Source organism: Larus michahellis, chromosome W (genome assembly GCF_964199755.1).
Source record: "Larus michahellis chromosome W, bLarMic1.1, whole genome shotgun sequence".
Taxonomy (NCBI): domain Eukaryota; kingdom Metazoa; phylum Chordata; class Aves; order Charadriiformes; family Laridae; genus Larus; species Larus michahellis.
The window spans coordinates 24,983,227-25,006,494 of record NC_133929.1 but is presented as its reverse complement, the minus strand read 5'-3'; the positions used below and the strand labels follow the sequence as shown (position 1 = coordinate 25,006,494).

Below are 23,268 nucleotides of genomic sequence, written 5' to 3'. Positions count from 1 at the left end.
ACTCTGTACTGAAGCCATTACTATACTTCGGGTACCACCTCACGGAGACAATTAAAAATTATACTTCTTCTGAGAGGTTCTTTTTTTCTGGAGGAAATACAGAATGGCACCTTCACCACCTTCTTCTGTGATGTTTTCCCCCTCATTTCAATAACTTTTCAGTATCTTGAACATCCTTGGGTTGTTATAATACTTCTATTGGTATTTCTTAGGAATATTGCTTCAGTTTTGTCTAAGGTTAACAAGCAATTTAGGAATATGACCCAGGCTCCGCAACAGGATGGTCATGAGTGGCAAAGCATGTGGGAGAATATGGGCAGCTATCTAAAGAACTTCACTCACTCACAACTACAGGATCCTGATGAAGTGATAGAATGTTTGAAAAAAAAAATGCCGTGGCTATTCCAGAGAGGCACAACTTACCACATTGTGCTGGGCCCTGGTCAGCACCTACCAAACACTGCTTGATATTATGCAGCACCCTCAAGAAGATAGGGTTTCTGGATCTGAAAACATACCAACAGACACTATGGCTAAACCAGACACTATAGCAGTTACCCATATAACTAAAAAGAAACAATGGAAGCAGAAGTCAACTCGTTTAGTAAGGAATGAAGAAGCTTCTAAGAGGGAGCAGGAGAAAGAATCAGAAGAGGCAGCCTGTTCTGCAGCAGAACAGCCACAAGAACAGGAGGAGGAAGAGACTGAAATCCTAAATGAGGCAGAAGCCACCTGATCCCTATCCCAAACTGAACTGCGAGATATGCAGAAAGATTTTAGCTGTCAACCAGGCGAGCTAATTCTCATCTGGTTACTCCGATGCTGGGATATTGGGGCTAGTAGTCAGGAATTAGAGGGTAAGGAATCCCAGCAGCTGGGATCCCTTGCTAGGGATAAGGCCATTGACAAAGGGATCGTGTGAGAAACACTCCTTATCCAATAACAACGGCTCAGGCAGTGATCAATACGAAGCACATTTTATTTAAACATTCCTGCAAGAGCGGGTGTCCTAGCAGGTAGGCACACCTGAGGTCCCAAAATAACTTCTTTTTATTCCCTATTCCCGGCCGAAATTTCCCTCCCCTGTTTCCCCATTGGCTAGGTACTTCAGGGTTTACAGCCTATCCGATTCGCCTAAAACTACTTCCATTCGCTCCGCCTCTGTTTACTTCTCCCCATCACCCCTCCTAAACCCCTTGCTTCACCTGATTATTTCTTCCCTTTTTTGGTATTATTGCCCACGGTAGCTGGTCTCAGTTAAACATTCATCCTCCCGTTAAACTACCGATGTGGCATAGACTGGTTTCTCCTTTGTCTAAGGGATGAGCATTCCTGCATGTCTCCTGATAAGCCTTTGTGTTGTTAATCATTCCCTAGCTACATCATTGCAGACTGGCCACGTTGTTCCTCTGCAAAAACAATACTTAGATTTCTCTTACAGATTGGAAAAAGGGCAAGAGTGCTCAGTCTTTGGCAGTGACTCCTGTCAAGTGTGAAGGACAGGTATCCCTTCAAGGAAGAACTTGCAAATTCCCAAAGCAAATGGACCACCCTTTTGGGAGGTATCCAGTATCTGAGGGAATTAGCCATGGTGGAGGTGATCTACAGCAACCTGGATGATGAGCAGGTACCCAAAGACCCAGATGAAATCCAGCGCATACAGTCCATGTGGTGAAAGTTTGCACAAAGTTGTCGTGTCCCACTCTCAGGAAGGAGGGGGGGTAAGTGACTCAGAATCGTAAATTCCCAACCGCGCAGACTAAGGTGAGATAAATCTCAAGGTCCATATAGAAACATTTATTAGCTTCCCAAAATGGTTAGTATAGGTCTTAACAAGTCCACGATAATTGGTTAGGTATATAACAAATTATGGCAAGTGGTGAGGTATGCATTGTGTTACTTAACAACAGGTATAGGGCAACTTATGGCAAGCGGTACTTAAGGTCATACTTAAGGTCGTTTCTTAGGGATAGAGAAAGAAAAAGACAGAGATAAAGAGATCACTGGTCCTGGTTCCAGTGTCTTTTTCAGGGAATCTTCCCAGGCATAATCTTCTTTCTTGGAAAAATCTTCCCAGGCATGATCTTCTTTGTTTCTCTCCAGGGGTGCTTATTTTCCCCTTTTGTGTTTGCTGAATGAGCATGGTCCACCCCTCTTGCTGAGGACAGCCTGGTCTCAGGTTTCTCCCTTCTCCCAGGTGATGTGTAGCATGATTTGGGTGGAGAGACGAGTGCCATAGTCATACATGTTTAGCATGATCTCTATAATCTTCATTAGCATATGCAGGGGTGTGCGCTTTCATATGCATTTCGTGGATAATGAAGCAAAGGTCACTTATCAGACACAATGGCCTTGAGAACCGAGAACTAGCAAGCTCACCACACGAGTGGCAGAAAACAAGACAGTTCAGGCGCCAGAAGTGTGAGCCTTATCAGTTCTTTGAAGGCCAGGCCTGCATTATTTATTTCCTTGTGAGTGTTTGAGGCATTCCATTGAAGGCTTGGAGGGCCTTCTGCCCCTCATCAGGGAATTTACAGTCATCTCTTACAAAAGTGCATTGACATCATATACCCACACCCTGGCGATAAGGAGCTGGACAGACACGGAGGCACCAACTGTAGATGAACTGGCCAGACAACTCCAAGAATACGAAGAGAATCTCACTTCCTCCATGCGGGCCTGCATCTCGGCTGTGAAGAAATTGACCCAAAAATTGTCCCAGCAATTCAGAGAGAATATGTCTTCCTCGCTCGTACTGACCAATATGTCAGCTATTAAGAATCAGCTTTTTTCTGCATGAGGAAAAGGGTGCCAGTGGTGCACACCACGTGCAACCCTGTGATTCTATCTACGTGACCACGAGGGGGACATGAGGAAGTGGGATGGTGAACCTACCTGGAGACTAGAAGCTCGGGTACAGGAACTGCAAGGAAAAACAACAGACGAAAGGCATCCATCTGGGAAAATTACTGCTCCCGTTTCTGTTGGGCAGAGTAGAAGGGCTGATTGTACTTTTGAGCCTGATGAAGGGACTTCTCTTTTGCAGCTACAAAAATCAAGTAATGAAGACTCCAACCAGGAACAGAGGGGCTCTGCCTTTGTCAAGGCGGAAGAAAGGGACAACCAGTTCTACTGGACTGTGTGGTTTTGATGGCCTGGCAAATCAGCCCCATGGGAGTATAAAGATCTAGTGGACACCGGTGCACAGTGTACATCAGACTGCAAAGGGGCAGAATCTATCCATATTTCTGGAGTGATGGGAAGATCCCAACAGCTGTATGTGTTGGAGGCTGAGGTAAGCCTAACTGGGAATGAGTGGCAAAAGCATCCTATTGTGACTGTGCTTATGTGAGAAATAAGTTCTGGTCCGAATGAAATAGGCTCAGGCAGAATCCTCTGTGAAGCACATTTTTATTCACGTTCTTGCAAGAGCGGGTGACCTAGCAAGTAGGCACACTTTCAGTTCTTGAAACACACCTTTTTATTTCATAATCCCAGCCGAATTTTTTCCCTCCCCTGTTTCCCATTGGTTAGGTACTCCAGGGTTCACAGTCTGTCTGAGGCACCTAAAATTCTTCCCGGATGTCATAGAATCATAGAATCATAGGGTTGGAAGGGACCTCTGGAGATCATCTAGTCCAACCCCCCTGCCAGAGCAGGGTCACCTACAGCAGGTTACACAGGAACGCATCCAGGCAGGTTTTGAATGTCTCCAGAGATGGAGACTCCACCACCTCTCTGGGAAGCCTGCTCCAGTGCTCTGCCACCCTCAAAGGAAAGAGGTTCCTTCTCATGTTTATATGGAACTTCCCATGTTCAAGTTTGTGCCCATTACCTCTTGTCCTGTCCCTGGGCACCACTGAAAAGAGCCTGGCCCCATCCTCCTGACACCCACCCTTTAAGTATTTATAAGCATTGATAAGATCCCCCCCTCAGTTGTCTTTTTTCCAGACTGAAGAGACCCAAATCCCTCAGCCTTTCTTCATAAGAGAGGTATTCCTCTCTTATGGTGGTGTTCCCTAATCATCTTGGTAGCCCTTTGCTGCACCCCCTCCAGCAGTTCCCTCTCCCTCTTGAACCAGGGAGCCCAGAACTGGACACAGTACTCCAGGTGTGGCCTCACCAAGGCAGAGTAGAGGGGGAGGATGACCTCCCTTGACCTGCTGGCCACACTCTTCTTGATGCAGCCCAGGATGCCATTGGCCTTCTTGGCCACAAGGGCACATTGCTGACTCACGGTCATCCTATTGTCCACCAGGACTCCCAGGTCTCTTTCCACAGAGCTGCTCTCCAGCAGGTCAGCCCCCAACCTGTACTGGTGCATGGGGTTATTCCTCCCCAGGTGCAGCACCCTACACTTGCCCCTGTTGAATTTCATAAGGTTCCTCTCTGCCCAGATCTCCAGCCTGTCCAGGTCTCTCTGTATGGCGGCACAGCCTTCCGGTGTGTCAGCCACGCCTCCCAGCTTTGTGTCATCAGCAAACTTGCTGAGGGTGCACTCTGTCCCCTCATCCAGGTCGTTGATGAATATATCGAAGAGGACTGGACCCAGTACTGACCCCTGGGGAACACCACTCGTCACTGACCTCCAACTAGACTCTGTGTCCCTAATCACTACCCTCTGAGCTCTCTCTTTCAACCAGTTATCTAGCCACCTTACTGTCCATTCATCAAGCCCACTCTTCCTAAGCTTCCCTATGAGGATGCTGTGGGAGACCGTGTCAAACGCCTTGCTGAAGTCAAGGTAGACCACATCTACCACCCTCCCCTCATCTATCCATCCAGTCATGCCATCATAGAAGGCTATCAGATTAGTCAGACATGATTTCCCCTTGGTGAATCCATGTTGAGTACTTCTGATAGCTTTCTTTTCCTCCACATGCCTTGAGATGATGCCCAGAACGAGCTGTTCCATCATCTTTCCAGGGATGGAGGTGAGGCTGACTGGCCTGTAGTTCCCCGGCTCCTCCTTCTTGCCTTTTTTGAAGACTGGAGTGACATTGGCTTTCCTCCAGTCCTCAGGCACCTCGCCTGTTCTCCAGGACCTTTCAAAGATGATGGAGAGCGGCCCAGCAATGACTTCCACCAGCTCCCTCAGCACTCTCAGGTGCATCCCATCGGTACCCATGGACTTGTGGATATCTAATTGACCTAATTGGTCCCTCACTCGATCCTCCTCAACCCAAGGGAAGTCTTCTTCTTTCCCTGTTACTTCCCCAATGTCTGGGACTCATGAGGGCTGGCCTGAGAAGTAAAGACCGAAGCAAAGGCGGCATTCAGTCTCATTCAACAGTGGGCCCACAACTTCTCTGGTCTTCCTTTTGCCTCCAATATACTTGTAGAAGCCCTTCCTGTTGAGCTTGACATCCCTAGCCAGGTTTGATTCCAAGGAGGCCTTGGCTTTCCTTGTTTCATCCCTGCACGCTCTGGCTGCATTCTTGTAATCCTCCCAAGCAGTCAGTCCCTTCTTCCACTTATTGTGGATTTCCTTCTTCCGCTTGAGCTTTTTCTGAAGCTCCCTGCTCAACCATGCAGGTCTCCTGCGTCCCTTGGCCGATTTCTTGCTCTTAGGGATGCACCAGTCCTGAGCTTGGAGAAAGTGGTCTTTGAATACCAACCAGCTCTCTTGAGCCCCTTTGCCTTCCAGAGCCCTAGCCCACGGGATCTCTCCAAGCACTTTCTTGAAGAGGTCAAAGTTAGCCCTCCTGAAATCCAAGGTTGTAATTTTACTTCTTGTTGTTTTGTGCGTAGTACCCATAATCCTGAACTCTATCATTTCATGATCACTACAACCTAGGGTGCCCCCAACCTTAATGTCCTCCACCAGTCCCTCTGTGTTTGTCAGTACCAGGTCCAGGAGTGCTCCTCGCCTTGTTGGCTCCTGTGCCACCTGTGTCAAAAAGTTATCATCAATACGCTGGAGGAGCCTCCTGGACTGTGCGTGCCTGGCTGTGTGGTCTTCCCAGCAGATATCGGGGTGATTGAAGTCCCCCATGAGAACCAAGGCCTGTGACTGCGAGGCTACCTTCAGCTGTCTGTACAAGGCCTCATCAGCTTCCCCATCCTGATCAGGTGGCCTGTAATAAACACCCACAACAGTGTCCCTCATATTTGCCTGCCCCTTAATCCTTACCCACAAGCTCTCAACCCTCTCTTCATCCGCCCCTAGTGAGAGCTCGATGCATTCCAGATGCTCTCTCACATAGAGTGCAATTCCACCACCACGCCTCGCTGGCCTCTCTTTCCTGAAAAGGACATAGCCATCCATGACAGCATTCCAGTCATGTGAGCTGTCCCACCATGTCTCAGTAATTGCAATGAGATCATGGCCCTGCAACCGCACACAGATCTCCAGCTCTTCCTGCTTATTCCCCGTGCTACGTGCATTGGTGTATAAGCATTTCAGAGAGGGAGTCGTGTGTGTAGTTTTGACCCTTGAGATGTGGTGTGCCTTCTGGCTCTCAGAAATACTGGCACACTGGCCCACAAGTGCTGAGCTACTACGCCCTGGCACCTCACCAGCAAGCCCAGTACCATCCCCACCCCCCTTCAAATCTAGTTTAAAGCTCTCTCAATGAGCCCTGATAACTCTTGTCCTAGGACCCTTTTCCCCCTGGAAGTCAAGGTATTCCTACCTGTTACCAGCAGGCCAGGCATTTTGTAGATCAGGCCATGTCTTGCCTCTGTTTACTTCTCTTTATGCTACACCTAAAGGGATTATCTGACTAGTTTATTTCCTTCCTTTTTGGTAAAATTGCTCAATGTCATTAGCCCTGGTTAAATGTTTGACTACCCTTCTGGACACTAATCCAGTAGGAATCAGTTTGTCCTTTTGTCTGTGTGATAAGAGATGTTCTACAAGCCTTTGCTGGAGCCTCTTTGTCTTAGTCATTCCCTTATCATGTCACCTCTGATGGAAACGGCTTTTCTCCTCTGCAAAAGCAATACCTGCCTGTCTTACAGCTTAGTTTCCATCTGGGGTTAAACCACAAACAATGCAGTATTACTGGTGTAGCCTTTGGGGTTTGTGCTGTGCTGCAAGACAGAGGCAACACTGTCCACTAAAATGGAAACCCAGAACAAAACGCAACTTCAAAAGAACGCGTGCGTTGTCATGCAGTGATCCTAACTACAAGACAATTTACATCGAGGAGTTAGTGATCCACACAACAATTAACTAAGTAAGCAGAGTCCTGCATTGTGCTGCACATATCCCTTAGCCACAGGATAAACTTAGCCAGCTTTTTGTAACAGAGGAGCCTGCAGGCAGATCCCACCTGGTACCAGTGATTACAGCCACTGCATTTCCTTGCCTTGATCTAAAAGCAGTGAGTTCTCATTTAAACATCCTTTCTGTTTGACAGTAGAAATGAACAGAATTTTTTTCTTGTAAGAAAACCCTGTAAGAGCTCAAATGACTAAAATGGGGCAACCCTATCTACAGATAGGGTTTGCATGGTGTGCTGCACCCTGATGTGGAATAAATACTAAATTGGCTAAAAAATACAAAAGTACAGCATTGTTCACACATTAAGGAAAAGCATAAAATCAAGAGGCTTCTGAGGTAGAAAATAGCCGCAGCTGGCATGAAGGACACAACATCTGTGGTTCCCTGATAAGCTACATGAGGTACGGGACGGGATGCAATTATTCCGTGGCTTTACCTTATGATGTATAGCGGATACAGGAATGGGATGATACCATGAAACAGATAAGCTGCCAATTAGCTGCCCGCTAGATGCTCAGAGCCAACATTTTGTCAAATTTTGATGAAATGCTGTCCTTTGTGCGAACTTTGCTCATTATAATGTCATTATAATACCAAAACACACCTCCATCCCGAAGGCTACCCGCCTCCAAGGTGCGACCACTCCTTCTTGAGTCTGCGCCCTGAATTTCTCGTAAACTATACCTTTAATTGTGAAGCGAGAGAAATTTACACCAATCATGATAAAAGTATGTATGACTAAAGTCACTCAAACTCCACCTTGAAGATAACAAATAGTATAAAATAGCCCGAGAGAGGGGGGATACCCAGGGAAGACACCATCATAAAGAATTCCATCACTGACTTCTGGGATCAGTCGACGGGCTGAGCCTCTCTTCCCCCCCATAGGGACGCCTTTGGGTAAGACTTAGACTATACCGAGTGCTTCCTCGGGAAACCTAGAAATTTCTCTAGAGACTCTTTTTCCTACATTTAAAGCCAGGCTGTATCGCTTATAACTTTGTCGCGCATTTTGTATATGTAGCAATACTTTCATTTGCACGTGCTTTGCAGACAGTGTATTTATCACCGGCAATCCTAAGAACCTATATATCTGTTGTTTAAATAAACTGCACTTTTTTAAGTAGCTAGTCGTTTTGGTTTCTCACTGAACGCGACCAAAGACTCGAGAGTGGCCGTGCTAGTTCATGAGCACGACTAGACTGAAGGTGCAGTCCACTATTAGTGTATCCAAATCGTAATAGTTTAATACATATTAAACGCGATTGGACTGATAGTGCTGAATTGGGCATCACTCAGAATTTAAACCTAGCCGCACCTAGCCTCCCACCTCGGTGAGGAGTGTTAGAACGCAAGGGGGTTTATCTTCTGCTAAAACCGCTTTGCCCCTTTTCACGCAACAGAATTTTGGCGTAGTCGGCAGGATTGCCATGGATAAACTGCTGCAAAAATATGATTGTGCCCCTTCCCAGGCTGGGAAGGAGTGGGCCCGTAAATTTTGGAAGGATGAAGAGAAAGTGGTGGAACGTATTGAAGAGTGTCGGGTTTCACAGAAGCTCAGAGCGGGGAAAGGCAAAGGTGTGATTTGTGCGGTGATAGGCGCCTGTTTATCTTGTGCACAACAAGAAGCTAGGGAAACCCCTGCTCCTAATCTGATTTCAGCTGTAGAATATGCAACCCTGAAATCGGAGAATGAGGTGTTGAAGTCATCACTAGCCTTTCAAAAGGAGACAGGAGAAAAATTAAGAACTCAAGTTGATAAGCTTGTGAGTGAGAATGAATGTTTAGGAAACCGGAATGCTCAACTTGGGAGTGAAAATCACCAACTTAAAATGTTATTGGAAAGGGTGACTGGGCTCTTAGATAAAATGCAGCCCTCGACCCAGGTCCAACAGATTCGTAAATTAATGTGTTATCCAAATTCTGGAACCCAGACCGGAGATTTTTGGTCTAATAGTGAAGATGAGGAAGAAGATGAGGAGGGAAGGACTTTTACTGTGAAATCTCGAGTCTTTCCTTTACGACCTCTGATTAAAACTGAAACCACAGTTGATGAGGATGATGAGGAAGTCTGCAACACTGTGCGTACTATTCCGTGGACACCAACAGAGTTAGCGAAAATAAGGGAAAAATATTCGAGGTGGCCAGAAGAATCAGCTGTTGAGTATGTGTGGCGAGTTTCTTCTGAAGGAGGAGATAGAATTATGTTGAGTGAGGAAGAAGCAGGAGACTCTTGGGGACCAGGAGTGTTTTTAACTACAATGGACGGGGATCATAATTATTCCCTAACCGCTCGAGCAGCCTTTTGGGCAGGTGGTATGGATCCGCGAGAGAGGGGAGAGCCATTAGAGATTAGAGCTACAGGCTACTCTGAACTGTTTGCGGCGATACGGAAAGCAGCTTGTCTGCAAGCCATGTATGACAGAGAGGATTTTCGGAAATCCCCAATGTCAGCTGCTATCGACCCCGATCGATTAGCCCCTCTCATCCGTGGTCTTCCCGATTGCCTGAAGCCATTTGTTGTTCGTACTCAAGATCGTATACGAGAGGCTCGGGATGCTCATGGGCGGGGCCGGCGTCGCTACATGCCCACCTGGAATGAATATGTACAGGAAATAGACCAGTATGGGCGCCGAATGGGCTGGGCCAGCCTAACTAGTGAAAAATCCTCCGAACACCCCCGAAAGGTTCGCCAAGTCCGAACTCACACTCAAAACCCCAAACCGGTGGAAAGGTTTAAGCCTGATAAGGACCGGAATGAGTTGTGGCGTAAAGCCCTACAATTAGGGGTGCCCCGACAATTCTTGCACGGTGTCCCTACGGGAGATCTCCGTACGCTGGTCCAATCTCTAACTAGAAAGAATAATTCGGCTGGGGAGAAAAGTCTAACCAGAGAATCCCCAAGCTGTGAGAAAATTGTGCCTTCTGCACCGGAGCGTAATTTGATTGATTTGTCAGAGTCCCAGTCAAAAAACTCCTATCCCCGGGGAGGGCAGTGAGCCACCCTGTCCGGCGGGTACTGGCTATTCAATGGCTCTCTCATAAAGATTCTGAACCTATTATTGCCATTCCTGTCGGACCCCGGAGGATGTCAGTAAACTTTATTATTGATACCGGAGCCCAAATGTCTGCAATCACTAACGAAACGGCACAACTTCTAGGTATAAATCCCACCAAACGCAGAGTCAACTTCGCAGGAATTGATGGTGTGGTAAAAACATGCCCCGTTGCAAAAATTAACCTCTGGTTGCCAGGAGAGCAGCGGATGACCAGGGTGGAAGTGTTAGTGGGTGCCTCGCGTACTAACCTCCTAGGATTTGACGTGCTGCGTGGGCGAATGTGGAAATTCCCAGATGGAACTGTGTGGAGTTTTGCAGGATGCGAAAAAGTAATAGACACAGTGAAATTGAGTCTCTTGGAAACTTCCATGCCTTTACCTCCCTCTAAAATCACTAATGTCCGGCAGTATCCACTGCCTGCAGCTGCACTTGCAGGAGCAGACGGGGTGGTATCAGATTTAGAAAAAAGAGACATCATCAAGAGGACTCACTCGCCTTATAATTCACCGGTGTGGCCCGTAAAGAAACCAAACGGGCAATGGCGTTTCACAGTAGATTACCGAAAGTTGAATGCCAACACTGCACCCCTCACTGCCACAGTTCCAAATATCGCGGAAATTGTGACAATGATACAAGGAGCTGCCCATCCTTGGATGGCTGCCTTAGATGTTAAAGACATGTTTTTTATGATCCCCCTCCTTGAGCAGGACAAAGCGCGGTTTGCATTCACGTGGAAAGGAGTCCAATATACCTTTAACCGACTTCCACAAGGATACAAACATTCCCCCACCATTGCTCATAATGCTTTAGCTAAAGTGCTATCAGAGATTCCTGTTTCACAGGGATGTATGGTATACCAATATATTGATGACATCCTAATAGGGGGAGAGAACCAAGAAAGTGTAAAAGACATGATGGAAAACATCCGAAAAACATTACTTGATTTAGGATTGGAAATTCCAGACTCAAAGTGTCAGGGACCTGCACAGGAAGTTAAATTCCTGGGGGTCTGGTGGACTAAAGGAGCTGCTTCTGTCCCTCAGGATACCCTGGAAAAAATAGAGCATGGACAGAATCCATCCAGCGTGAAGGAGTTACAGCAAGTTCTGGGAACTTTAAGTTATTGGCGTAAACACATCCCTGGCTTTTCCATCATTGCTCGCCCCCTTTATAGTTTGCTCAAAAAGGGTAGATCCTGGGAGTGGACTAAACAACACACTAATGCTCTGCAATTACTAATAAAGGAGCTAAGGTTATTCCAACAGCTTGGTCCTATACATCCAACTGACCCTGTCCATGTAGAATGGGGGTTCAGTGAACATGGTTCCCATTGTAATTTATGGCAGAAAGGACCAGCAGGACCAGAGAGACCATTAGAATTTAGCTCTCACTCCTTCAATGATACTGAGAGCAGATATTCAGACCTTGAGAAGGGTTTACTGTCCCTAGTGCGAGCGTTGCAACGAACAGAGCAGATAAGAAGAGAACAGAGTGTGATCATTCGGGGACCTTTTCGCCTCCTAGATGTGGTCCGTAAAGGGACAACACCACCAGCTGGCATTGCCCAGAAACCTACAGTTCGAAAGTGGTATGCTTATTTAGAAGGCATTAATGAAATCATGCCAGTCTCTGAAGGCAGTGTTAAAGTATCCAAGCTGCAAAAGGATATAGATGGTGCCCTATTGTTCCAATCCCCACCAAATAGACCATCTCCGATCCAAGAAGCTCCTCCTTTGAAGGAAGGCAGTGATCTTACAGGAGTGTGGTTTACTGATGCGTCATCTCACCGTGAAAACAATAAGTGGAAATATAAGGCCGTAGCACTGGAAGTAGCAACGGGAGAAAGAGCGATTGAAACAGGGGAGGGTAGTGCACAAGTAGGGGAACTCAGAGCTGTCCTACTAGCTGCACAACATGGAGCCACCTCCATTTACACTGACTCATATGCTGTTTTTAAAGGAGCCACTGAATGGATAGGACACTGGGCAGCCGATGATTGGCAGGTGAACAGAGTCCCGATTTGGGAGACGGACAGTTGGAAGCAACTGTTAGAAATAGGAGGACAGAGAACATTGCACATTGGTTGGGTAAAAGGCCATGATCGTTCAAACTCGATCACTGCTCAATTCAACCAACAGGTAGATAGCCTCACGCGGCTACAGCAAATTGACATTGTAGATGATGGTCGGGAATGGGAACACTTACTTGAATGGTTACATGTTAAAGGTGGCCACACAGGCCGTGCTGACCTGTATCAGGAAGGTCTAGCCCGGGGGTGGCCTGTGTCAGTTAAGCTGTGCGAACAAATAGTAACTGCCTGTTCACAACGTCGCCTACGACTCAGCAAAGATCATCCGAGTAAGGCGCCTCCCTTACACATTCGGGACAAGAAAACGTTGTGGCATTCATGGCAGATTGACTATATTGGGCCCTTGAGATCATCAGGTGGGAAAAGATATGTCCTGGTAGGAGTGGAGATTATCTCCAGCCTCAGTATGGCCAGCAGTTTCAAATCAGCTACCGGGGACAACACAGTGAAAGGCCTAAAAGGGTGGTTCAGCACACTTCCCCTTCCCGAGGAAATCCAAAGTGATAACGGTTCACACTTTACCGCTTCGGTGGTACAAGATTGGGCCAAAGAAGAAGGGATTCGATGGGTATTTCATACTCCCTATTATCCCCAGGCTAATGGCATTGTTGAACGCACCAATGGATTGGTTAAGCATTTTGCAAAAACTCATGAACCTGGTTGGCATTTGCGATTGGACGATGCCATCTATCAATTAAATAACAGATGGAGTGGAGACGGCTGTCCTAAAATGAAAGCTTTCTGTGTATGTGCCAATATTATCTCTCCAAAGGCTCCCAATGAACCGGGAACATACCCCGGAAGATTTCACCCTGGGCAACCTGTGCTAGTGAAAATGCCTCAAATTGGGACGGTACCAATGGTGCTAGCTACTCCCAAAAATCCCTATGCATGGGAAGCCAAGGACTGTTCAGGGAAGATACACCGGATCAGCACCTGGTGGATCTCGCCTTCTTTTTAACCCTGTCGGTCGAATAAGACCGAGCAGATTTTCTTTTCCTTTGTGTCTTACAGGAACCTTGGATGAGCTGTACAGACGGATTGGCCTACGCTACCTTTGAGTGTCTCCAGGGAATCCTGACATTGATCCTGGCAATAATACTATTTTTATTATGTATGGCTACCTGGAGGCCCAAATTCTAAAATGACAAATTGGCAGATGGAATTGATGCTATTCAGTTTTACCTTTTTATTCCCTGTTGTTTGTAGTCAGAGAGACCCAGAGTGGCCATGGTCTCAAGCCTTTGTTAAACACAATGCGATGGCAGGTACTAGAAAGGGAGAATTGAGTTTGGCCACTGTAGTTCTACAGGAAAATGAGGTGTTACATGAGTGGACCTGGAATAGTTGGTACCCAGTCCTGAAAGGTAAGGCAGGGGTGGAAGCCCGAGTAGGGTGTAGAATGATCAATGGCTCAAACCATGAGAAGGCCATGAGAATAGAGATATTTCGCCCTCAGAACCCACGCTCAATGACGACAAAGCACTGTGTCACCGACAAGTGGGATTGCTGGTATAATTTTACTCTTGTTGAACCCACTCTTGTAACTTGTCGTTGGCAACAGGATGAAATAGCGCTGCTATTTGAATTCAAGATAGACGTAGCACCTGACCTTTGGGATAATGCATTGTCACGGTACACTGCAAGCACTGGAACACCAGGAAACAAAAGGGGTTTAAATCTCTCCACTCTGGTTATACAAGGAAGTGAAGTATATTCCAGAGATAAATGGAGATGGAATGATTCACTTCAAATGGCTAAAATCGAGGCCACCCTTGGAAAGAGAATACACATTGGTTGCCGATTTATCAATGGGTCTACTCACCACAGGCCAACTTTAATTAAAACCATCTATGTAGACTCTACCAAACCAGACAAATACAACACTGACTGTTACAAAATTATGGAGCCAAATTCAGATTGCTGGCACAATTTCACTTTTATCAAACCTACAATAGTGTATTGTATTTGGGGCTACAGGGGCACAGAATTGTTATTTGAATTTATGATTGACTCAAATACACCTGAACTTGCCGAAATAAATCCAGAACCTACACCCCCACAAACTCTCAAAGGCGTACCTTCTAAGCCCTCCATTAGTCTAACTCCTTACATTTTCAACATTGGCCCTTATGTTATTAAACACACAGGTCAACAACAGATACTGTTTAATCCCACATATTCCCTCAAACGAGTAGAATTGTCAATGCAGATTAAAAACTCTGCGATCAAACCCACTTGTTTACCATTCCTAAGTACATCTTATGCAGGATGGTCAGCATGGTTACGCAGACGAACTTTTGCCACTTCACAACGACTGAAGAGGGATGTGACTGGTATCTTAGGAACAGGCCTGGGAGTCTTAAATAGTATAGATGCTGAGATACTTGCCAACAAACTAGTCACAACCACTACTGATCTGGACAAATTAAGACGTCCCCTACAGTCCTCTCTATTAGCATTGGGAAACCACCAATGGCTTTTATCGAATATATTGCCTCAGTGGGAAGAAACGGGTGAAAAAGACCATCAGCTGATCACAGATGCACTTGGTACAACCCAAAACAATGTTTCCTTGGCTCTTAGTTGTATCCAAGCCCAATTGTGGATGCAATCTATGACAGCCGCAATCATAAGGGAAGGTGAAGAAGGCACCTTGCCCACCGAAATTCGAAAAGTAATATGGGATAACGCAATTGAATTTGAGAAAAAATTTCAGTCCTGGTGGTATCTGGTTAATTTCACCTATGATCCCATTGAGAGCAAGGCCACAGCTTTTGTCTTAACAATACGCAATGCTTTGGTATACACCATATACCCAATCATTGCGCTGGGGTTGAATCACCAAGGAGCCATACTCTATCCAATAGAGCACAGAGTGTGGGCACAACAAAATGAGAATAAATGGCAAACTGTTGATGTTGACGCATGCGTTTCACGAGACGAACAAGGATTCATTTGTGAGAGTAATACCCTCAAAGCACAAGACATTTGTCTTGACACCAACCAGAATGTTTGTCACTTTGAGATACATCCCGATGAAACCCCAGAAACTGTGCTTGTATAGATTGGGAAAGGGTGTGTTTGCATGAGGTCTCCCTGTACTCTTGTATTCATAGATGACATAGTAGTTGATATAAGTAATCACTCAAACCTTTTTGTTTGTAACTTTACTAACATTATCGGATGTGACTTCAATTATTCAGCTCCTGTTACATCTTTTCAATTGCTACAATCTAATTATACATTGATTCGAGATTTGTTGCCTACCCCCATCGGAATGAATCTCTCACTGGTGAAGAAGTTACTACAACACGATGAATTGAAGCGACTGTTGAAAGAGGCCCAAGAAAATGGACAGAGAACTTTGATTACCGTCCATCATGATGTTGAAGAAATACACCAAGTGCTGGAAAGAGTCAAGAGAGACAGAGGACATGGATGGGGAGATACTCTTTTTGGATGGTCACCGACAGTTACAGGACTTTATAACAAGATGCTCCATCCTGTTGTTGTTTTACTAATACTCATTGTTTTGTGCTTCGCTTTGACAATTGTTTTGTATGTTAGACTTTGGATTATGATGAAAAGTTTAACTCATTTGATCACTCCACGAGATGTATTTGCACTTGATATCCCTCACCACAAGAACACATGTGATCTTTCCTATCAGTATTGAGTATCATGGAGCTTGAGTGACTGTAGTCACGGGGTGGATTATGTGGAATAAATACTAAATTGGCTAAAAAATACAAAAGTACAGCATTGTTCACACATTAAGGAAAAGCATAAAATCAAGAGGCTTCTGAGGTAGAAAATAGCCGCAGCTGGCATGAAGGACACAACATCTGTGGTTCCCTGATAAGCTACATGAGGTACGGGACGGGATGCAATTATTCCGTGGCTTTACCTTATGATGTATAGCGGATACAGGAATGGGATGATACCATGACACAGATAAGCTGCCAATTAGCTGCCCGCTAGATGCTCAGAGCCAACATTTTGTCAAATTTTGATGAAATGCTGTCCTTTGTGCGAACTTTGCTCATTATGATGTCATTATAATACCAAAACACACCTCCATCCCGAAGGCTACCCGCCTCCAAGGTGCGACCACTCCTTCTTGAGTCTGCGCCCTGAATTTCTCGTAAACTATACCTTTAATTGTGAAGCGAGAGAAATTTACACCAATCATGATAAAAGTATGTATGACTAAAGTCACTCAAACTCCACCTTGAAGATAACAAATAGTATAAAAATAGCCCAAGAGAGGGGGGATACCCAGGGAAGACACCATCATAAAGAATTCCATCACTGACTTCTGGGATCAGTCGACGGGCTGAGCCTCTCTTCCCCCCCATAGGGACGCCTTTGGGTAAGACTTAGACTATACCGAGTGCTTCCTTGGGAAACTTAGAAATTTCTCTAGAGACTCTCTTTTCCTACATTTAAAGCCAGGCTGTATCGCTTATAACTTTGTCGCGCATTTTGTATATGTAACAATACTTTCATTTGCACGTGCTTTGCAGACAGTGTATTTATCACCGGCAATCCTAAGAACCTATATATCTGTTGTTTAAATAAACTGCACTTTTTTAAGTAGCTAGTCGTTTTGGTTTCTCACTGAACGCGACCAAAGACTCGAGAGTGGCCGTGCTAGTTCATGAGCACGACTAGACTGAAGGTGCAGTCCACTATTAGTGTATCCAAATCGTAATAGTTTAATACATATTAAACGCGATTGGACTGATAGTGCTGAATTGGGCATCACTCAGAATTTAAACCTAGCCGCACCTAGCCTCCCACCTCGGTGAGGAGTGTTAGAACGCAAGGGGGTTTATCTTCTGCTAAAACCGCTTTGCCCCTTTTCACGCAACACCTGATCAGAGGCCCATTCAGTGCTGCACAACTCAGGGTTCCCAGAGTCTGAAGGGATGTAACATTATCTATACTATCTTCTCCTTCTTTATAGTGTTAGCTCTAATAAATAGCATTTTAAATGATGCGTTACAGAGTGTAAGCGCCTTTCTTACCGGGATCATGATGAACCAGCACCTCCTGGTGCAAAACACTCTCCTCCCTCTCTGCTCCTGAATCCCTATCCCCCCAATCCTGTTCTGCCCTCTCCCCCCCGCCTATTTCCCCCTCCCCACACTCCCTCCCCCTAACCTCCAATCCCCTTCTCCTTTCCCCCTCCTCCACAACCCCTTCTCCCTACTTTCCCCTCTTCCCCTTCCCTTCAACCCCACTGCGGGCCCCTGTGCCTTCTCCCCTCTCTCTCCCCCTAACCTCTTACCTACTCTCCCTTCTTCCCCCCTCCCCATACCTCCCTCTCACTTCCTGTCCCCCTCCCCACTCCCCCCCCGTTTTCCCCATCTTCCTCTCCTTCTTACTCCTTCTCCCTTCTCCCCTTCCTTCCTCCCCTCCCTACCCCTTCTTTCCTTCCTTCCCCCTACCACCCCTTCCCCATCCGATCCGTCCTTCCCCCCATCTCCCCCTCCCATGATAGATGTTTTACCTTTACAATTTCTTCTCTAGACTAATGTCTTTTCACAAAATACAAAAAGATGCAGGGAAAGCAAATAAAATTCTGCAAGTCAGAAACTTTTTGCTATTTCATCATTCTTTATAAGGTTCTGCCTCCCCCCTTCCCAACTATGTGGCGCTCACTTCTAGGGACATGTCTGTCACAGTAATTGGGCACGCTACTGCTACCTTAAACCTCTCATCGGAAAGCTCCTGCAGCGGTCAGGAGCTGTGCAATGTTTGGAGTTCCCCCTTCCCATTCTGAAACACACATCCCTATCCTTTGGAGTCTAACACCAGTAAGAGGCAGAATGAAAAAAAAAATGCACAGAAAAGTATGGGAATATCCCACTAAAATGGCTTAGTTCACCTATGACAAATCAGTATGTTACTGTGGCCACAAGGTCGTCCTCTCTTCACCTCTCATCACTTCGCAGACTAAGCAGAAACACTGAGAATTATCAAGACTAGGTAAACCCCACGCATATGCAATATGGCACCTGTTGCAGGCAGGCTGGCATTTACCTTTCTCGGCTGATTAAGAAGTTATCCGAGCACCCTCAGCATTGCAGGAGTCAGGAAGCCAGGACCGGGCAGGAAGCATCAGGGCACGTATCAAATTCATCACTGCTCGCTACACCTCCCCGAATTACAGAGAGGGTTTTGCAAGCTACACTGGAAAGTAGGGGGAATGGGAAGTACCATGAACCACCTCGCTGAACTTTGTCCCCTTCCTCAAGGCTGCTGTCGGGTTTCTGCTATTCCTCGCTCTCTGGCGTCCTTACTAGAGGATGAGGGAGGAGATCTCCGTGCATCCACAAAGGCACAGCTCCACCGCTACAGCAGCGTGTTCTACAACAGGGGCGAGCGGGGGGACTCTTCTCCCTGCCTCCCGCGGCACGCGGGCAGTTGTCATAGGCCGAAATGGTGGAGGAGGCTATGTCTCTGATGAATGCCTGGAGACAGCAGTCTTTCCTAATTTGGAGGAAGAAGGGGAGAACCCCATCCAGTACATGTAAGCTACTCGCAACCCCGCGGCTCCCCCTGCGTTGGGTGGTGCCGATCCTCCTTTCCATTGGCTATTTCCTCTTCCTTCCTGCTTGCAGTAGCAGCGGCTATTGGACAGAGAAGGAATGAAGTAAAAAAAGAGAGAAAGAATTAAAAAAACACAAAAGAGATGGAGAAGGAAAGAAACGGGGAGACTTTGAGCTTAGGACGGGAAAGAGCTGAAGGGTGCAAGAAGGAGTCAGTGTTCTTACAGTAACAATAGAAGAGGAAACAGAGGCGGGGACTCAGGAAGCGGGGTGTAGATTAAAGCGGCGGAAGAGGAAGAGAGGCCTAAGATTCGCTGTATCGCGGTACCTGGGAAGTCGCTGCTGGTGGATCCGCCCCCCCCGAGGGAGGGAGAGAGAGAGAGGGGCCGGCCGGCCGGCCGCTGCTGCCGCCGCCGTTAGAACAGATACCTCTTTGCTTCACCCTCCCTACTTCTTTCCTCTTTTTGTTGCCTGTTCGCTTCGCGCTTAGGGGTCAGCGCGTAAGGCGGCAGGGATCTAGGCTAAAGCGACGCCCGAGCAGCCCAGCGGGAGCCTAGGGACAGGCCTGGGCTGCAGCCTCAAAATTAGGATGTCCCGACATGAAGGTGAGAGGCCCAACGCCGCGGGGCTGGGGGGAAGAGATGTCCTTGAGCCCTGTACGGCGTTAGGGCCTTGCATGCCGCCGTGGGAGGTGGGTCAACATGGCGGCGCCGTCGCTGAGAGCGGGGCCTGTAGAGTCGGTCGCGGAAAGTGGCCGTGGTGGGAGGAGGAAGGTGGAGGCTAGGCCTCACTTTGCAGTATCGCGGGAGGGGAGATGATGGCCGTGTCCGTTACGGGTGGATCCCTAGTCTCTTTTTCTGTCGCCACTAAGCACGCGCGCCAGGCCTGCGCTTGCTGAGGTTGAAGGGGCTGCTGCAGCTTGAAGTGGGCATGATCTCTGTTACTCCTCGCTAGCCTGCGACTCGGGCCTTGCCTCACCCCGGACAAAGAGCGTGTCCGAGGCAGATAATGGAGAAGACAGGAGAGCTGATTATTTTCACTTCTCATAATTCACTGTTTGAAGGATGGGGCCTGAGAGGTGGGCCTGGGGGAATCTGTTTTGGGGAATGGAGGAAGGTGTAAGGGAGGTGGGAGGTATGTGTCAGGATGAGTTGCTGATTGTGTCCCTGGAGTTGTGAATGGCATGATGTGAAGGGAGAAGGGGTGCAGGAGAGGAAGAGGAGGCAGGCTTGGCATGATATGCTCCCCGTAAGGGGAAGTACCTCCAGGTTTCTTAGGGTAGGGAAGAGGAGGAGAAGGGACTGTGGGGCACGAGGCGCGGGGAGAGTAGTGTTTGAGGGGAGGCGATACAAGGAGGGTGGCGTGGCACCCAGGAGAAGTGGATTGGGGTGTGGTCTGCTTTAGTATAATGACGGGGGAGGGGTTGCACGGCAGGTGTGGAAGGAACTCGCGCACGTAATTGGCTGTGGTGTTGGGAGAAAGAGTTTATGCTGTCTTCGTGGTTTTGTTCAGTTGTAGTTTGTATTTTGGTAGCTTTGGCAGGTTGAGAAGTAACATATTCTTTTTCAGTTTTGTATTTTAAAAGAGGAAGCATGCTGATGCAGTAGCAGCTTTTGTAGAGAGTTCATCATACAATTATTTTCAGTGTTTGTCCTTGTTTCCTTGTTCTATGGTTTGGGGTTTTTTTTTGCTATGGGTAAGTGAAGTGGATAGTTATGGATTAATAAAAAAAGTGAGAAGAATGGAGAGAAAAATATAAAAGGGAATTTACATAGAGAGAAGTTGTGTGTGATATTTGTAAAGAAACTTGCTTAGTTTTCTACCTCTTATTACTGGTACTTGCACTAATATAAAATATTCTGTAGAAGTTCTGCCTTGTATCTTGAAAGGATAATTTTTTGCTCTGTTAGGAACTAAGTTTAGCACCTGTATCCATACATAATTTTGATTCTTCTAGAACTGTGAGAATAATCTATTTAAAAGGAATGGAGAGATCTTTATTTAAGATTAATGTTTTGAAAGCAGTGTGCTAGAAGACTTCAGTGTTTGGGAGTAATAATACTGACTTTAGATGGGAGGGTTGGTAGCTTGATGTTGAACTAGAGTAAGTATGATGGCTATTCTTTGTATAGCTACAGCATTTTGTTGTTGTGTGTGCTTGCCTATCTAAGACCAGTCTTGCCTGAATCTACTAACTTTTTTTGTCTAGTAAATGTACCAAATCCTCTTGCTTTTCTTCTGATTAAGATGTGGTTTTATGTGTGTTTGGTTTTTTTGGTGGTGTGTGGTTTGGGGGGGGGAGAGTGGTTGTTTTGGTTTTGGGGGACTGGTTTTGTGGGTTTTTTGTTTTGTGTTTGTTTTCTTTTTTTTTTTTCAAAGAGAGTGTGTGGGGTTGTTGGATTATCTGCATAGGACACAGATAATGAGGCAAATGCTAACAACAGTGAGTAAAATAAGGGTTAATAAAAACTTTTTTTGTGGTTTAGGAGAAAAAGCTCTGTAAACTGCTGCTGTGATAAATATCCATGGTATGCGATTTAAAGCAGGATAGCAGGATGCAGACTTCTTAGACTGCGCTGGTTAAAGCTACAAAAATGGTATGATGTGTTCAGTGTTGCAGTGTTTTAATAAAGGAGAAGAATTATAAAAACTTTTTTTAAAATGTGTTTCTGACATAGAGGTTATGTTTTGAGGTTTTTCTAGTGGATAGTAGGTATTGTTTGTAGTGTGGGGAATAATGTTTTTCTCAGTCTCTGTTCATCAGTAGAAATCGAAGTATGGAAATAACATTAAGTATGGTTTTGTTAAAAATTGGAAACGGGTATATCAATGGTCTTTGAAGTGGCATGTTTTTAAAAATGAGAACAGTTATCTTCTAATAAACTGTTGATGGTAACGTTACATTGTTGACTTAAATATCTTTTTATATAAAGGAAAAAACCCATCAAAACTGAAAAGATAAAACTGCAGCAACAGTTGTACTTTGTGATAGGATTTTTATAGGAACCTGGTTTGTCTTGAGTTTTCTTAATGTTTTTCTTTTATTCCCCATTTAGTATGTTCTAAGTGTTAATTTTATATTAGTTATAAGGGCAGAATAAGCTGCCTTGATGAAGGGTTTGTGGCTGGCTTAGAGTTCTCAAACTGTAAGTTGATGAAGTTGTTTTTGCAAGGATAAGGTGTAAGAGAAAAGCGAGTTTCAGTCATGTTAATAAATTTTACCTCTGCTGTTTGTTTTTTGTCAAAATGGCTTGTTTTTGCCAGAATCAGTTTTGTGATGGGGAAGGATGTATTTGAGAAGATAAATGCTGGAGAACTTGGAATTCTGATGTCTCGGGGCTCTAAATAAGTATTTGATGGAGGTATAAGCTTACTTTTCATCAGGGTCTCTTGGCAATTTTCTTTGCTTTGTGGCAAGAAATTAAGTCATGTTGTGGATCAGAAAATAGTTGGGAGATAGGGGGGAAAAAAAAAAGTAGAATTCAGCCATTGCCTTTTGCCATTGACTGTTTAATACCTTCAGAAATGGAACTGATGTAGAACTTTAAAAATTATCCAGAGAGTGGAGGATGTGGGTGAAGGGAATAGTGGGATAGAAATGTTTGTGAATAAGACAATTATTTGAGCTGGGGGTGACTAAAGGTTTTCCAAGTAACTTTAGAAAGTACTAAATAAGCTCAATGCATGACCACCACAAGATGAGTGAAATTAACTTGTGCTAAAAAGAAGAGCAACAGGGAGAAACTAACTTTTCATATACCTTAAAGTGTCTACTTAAGTGGTATCAACTTGGGAGAGGTTGTGGGGTATCACTGTAGATAATCATGCTTCTGTTTTTACTGCTACTGAGTTTGGTGGTGAGATATGAAAAATGTTACTGCATTCAAGAAGCTGTTCAGAACAGCAAAGTTGTCAAGCTGAGCACTTGAGAGTTGGGATGTGCCAGAACTAGCTTGTGTGGAGAGACCTAATTCAGCTCTCTGAGTATGTGCGCTGTGAAATTACGTAGCTGTATATTTTCTTCTCTGTTGTACTCTGCTTTGTCAAAGGTGTATAGGGAAGGAGGTTGTTGTATGTAGGGGAGGACCAGATGAGGCATTATAGAAAGAAAGTATTTTTGACATTGAATTTTGTTGTGGAAAGCTGGATTCATTCCTGCCTCTCTTATGGAGTTCTTGGGAAGTGCCAGGCAAATCACTTGGACAAGAGTTTACAGGTGGCTGCTATCTGTGTGCTTCTTGTTTCATGAAGGCTGAAAACTTTGGGCATTCACAGCTGCAACTCTAATACCTGCAAATGGGGTAGTTAAAGGCTGTGAAAATGAGTCATAAG

General features: G+C 45.7%; 1 protein-coding gene and 1 long non-coding RNA gene across 5 annotated transcripts in view; one reads left to right on the top strand and one right to left on the bottom strand.

Annotated features, from left to right (window-relative positions):
• Window positions 1-961: 961 nt before the first annotated feature.
• LOC141735429 (uncharacterized) lies at window positions 962-18,968 on the bottom strand. Its single transcript, XR_012584719.1, has 3 exons — window positions 18,428-18,968; window positions 2,896-2,981; window positions 962-2,690 (listed from the first exon to the last, which is right to left on the bottom strand). It is a non-coding gene; the product is annotated as an uncharacterized LOC141735429 (long non-coding RNA).
• A 41-nt stretch (window positions 18,969-19,009) lies between these two features.
• LOC141735428 (E3 ubiquitin-protein ligase KCMF1-like) overlaps window positions 19,010-23,268 on the top strand; it is a 57,641-nt gene continuing 53,382 nt past the window's right edge. The window contains exon 1 of one of the 4 annotated variants that reach the window (XM_074568158.1): window positions 19,010-19,541. In XM_074568158.1, the coding sequence (XP_074424259.1) occupies window positions 19,526-19,541 (16 nt within the window). In that variant the 5' untranslated portion in view covers window positions 19,010-19,525. Of the gene's footprint in view, window positions 19,542-20,437; window positions 20,633-21,007; window positions 21,534-23,268 lie in introns of those variants that run through there. The other 3 variants (XM_074568159.1, XM_074568160.1, XM_074568161.1) reach the window with 3 other exon arrangements.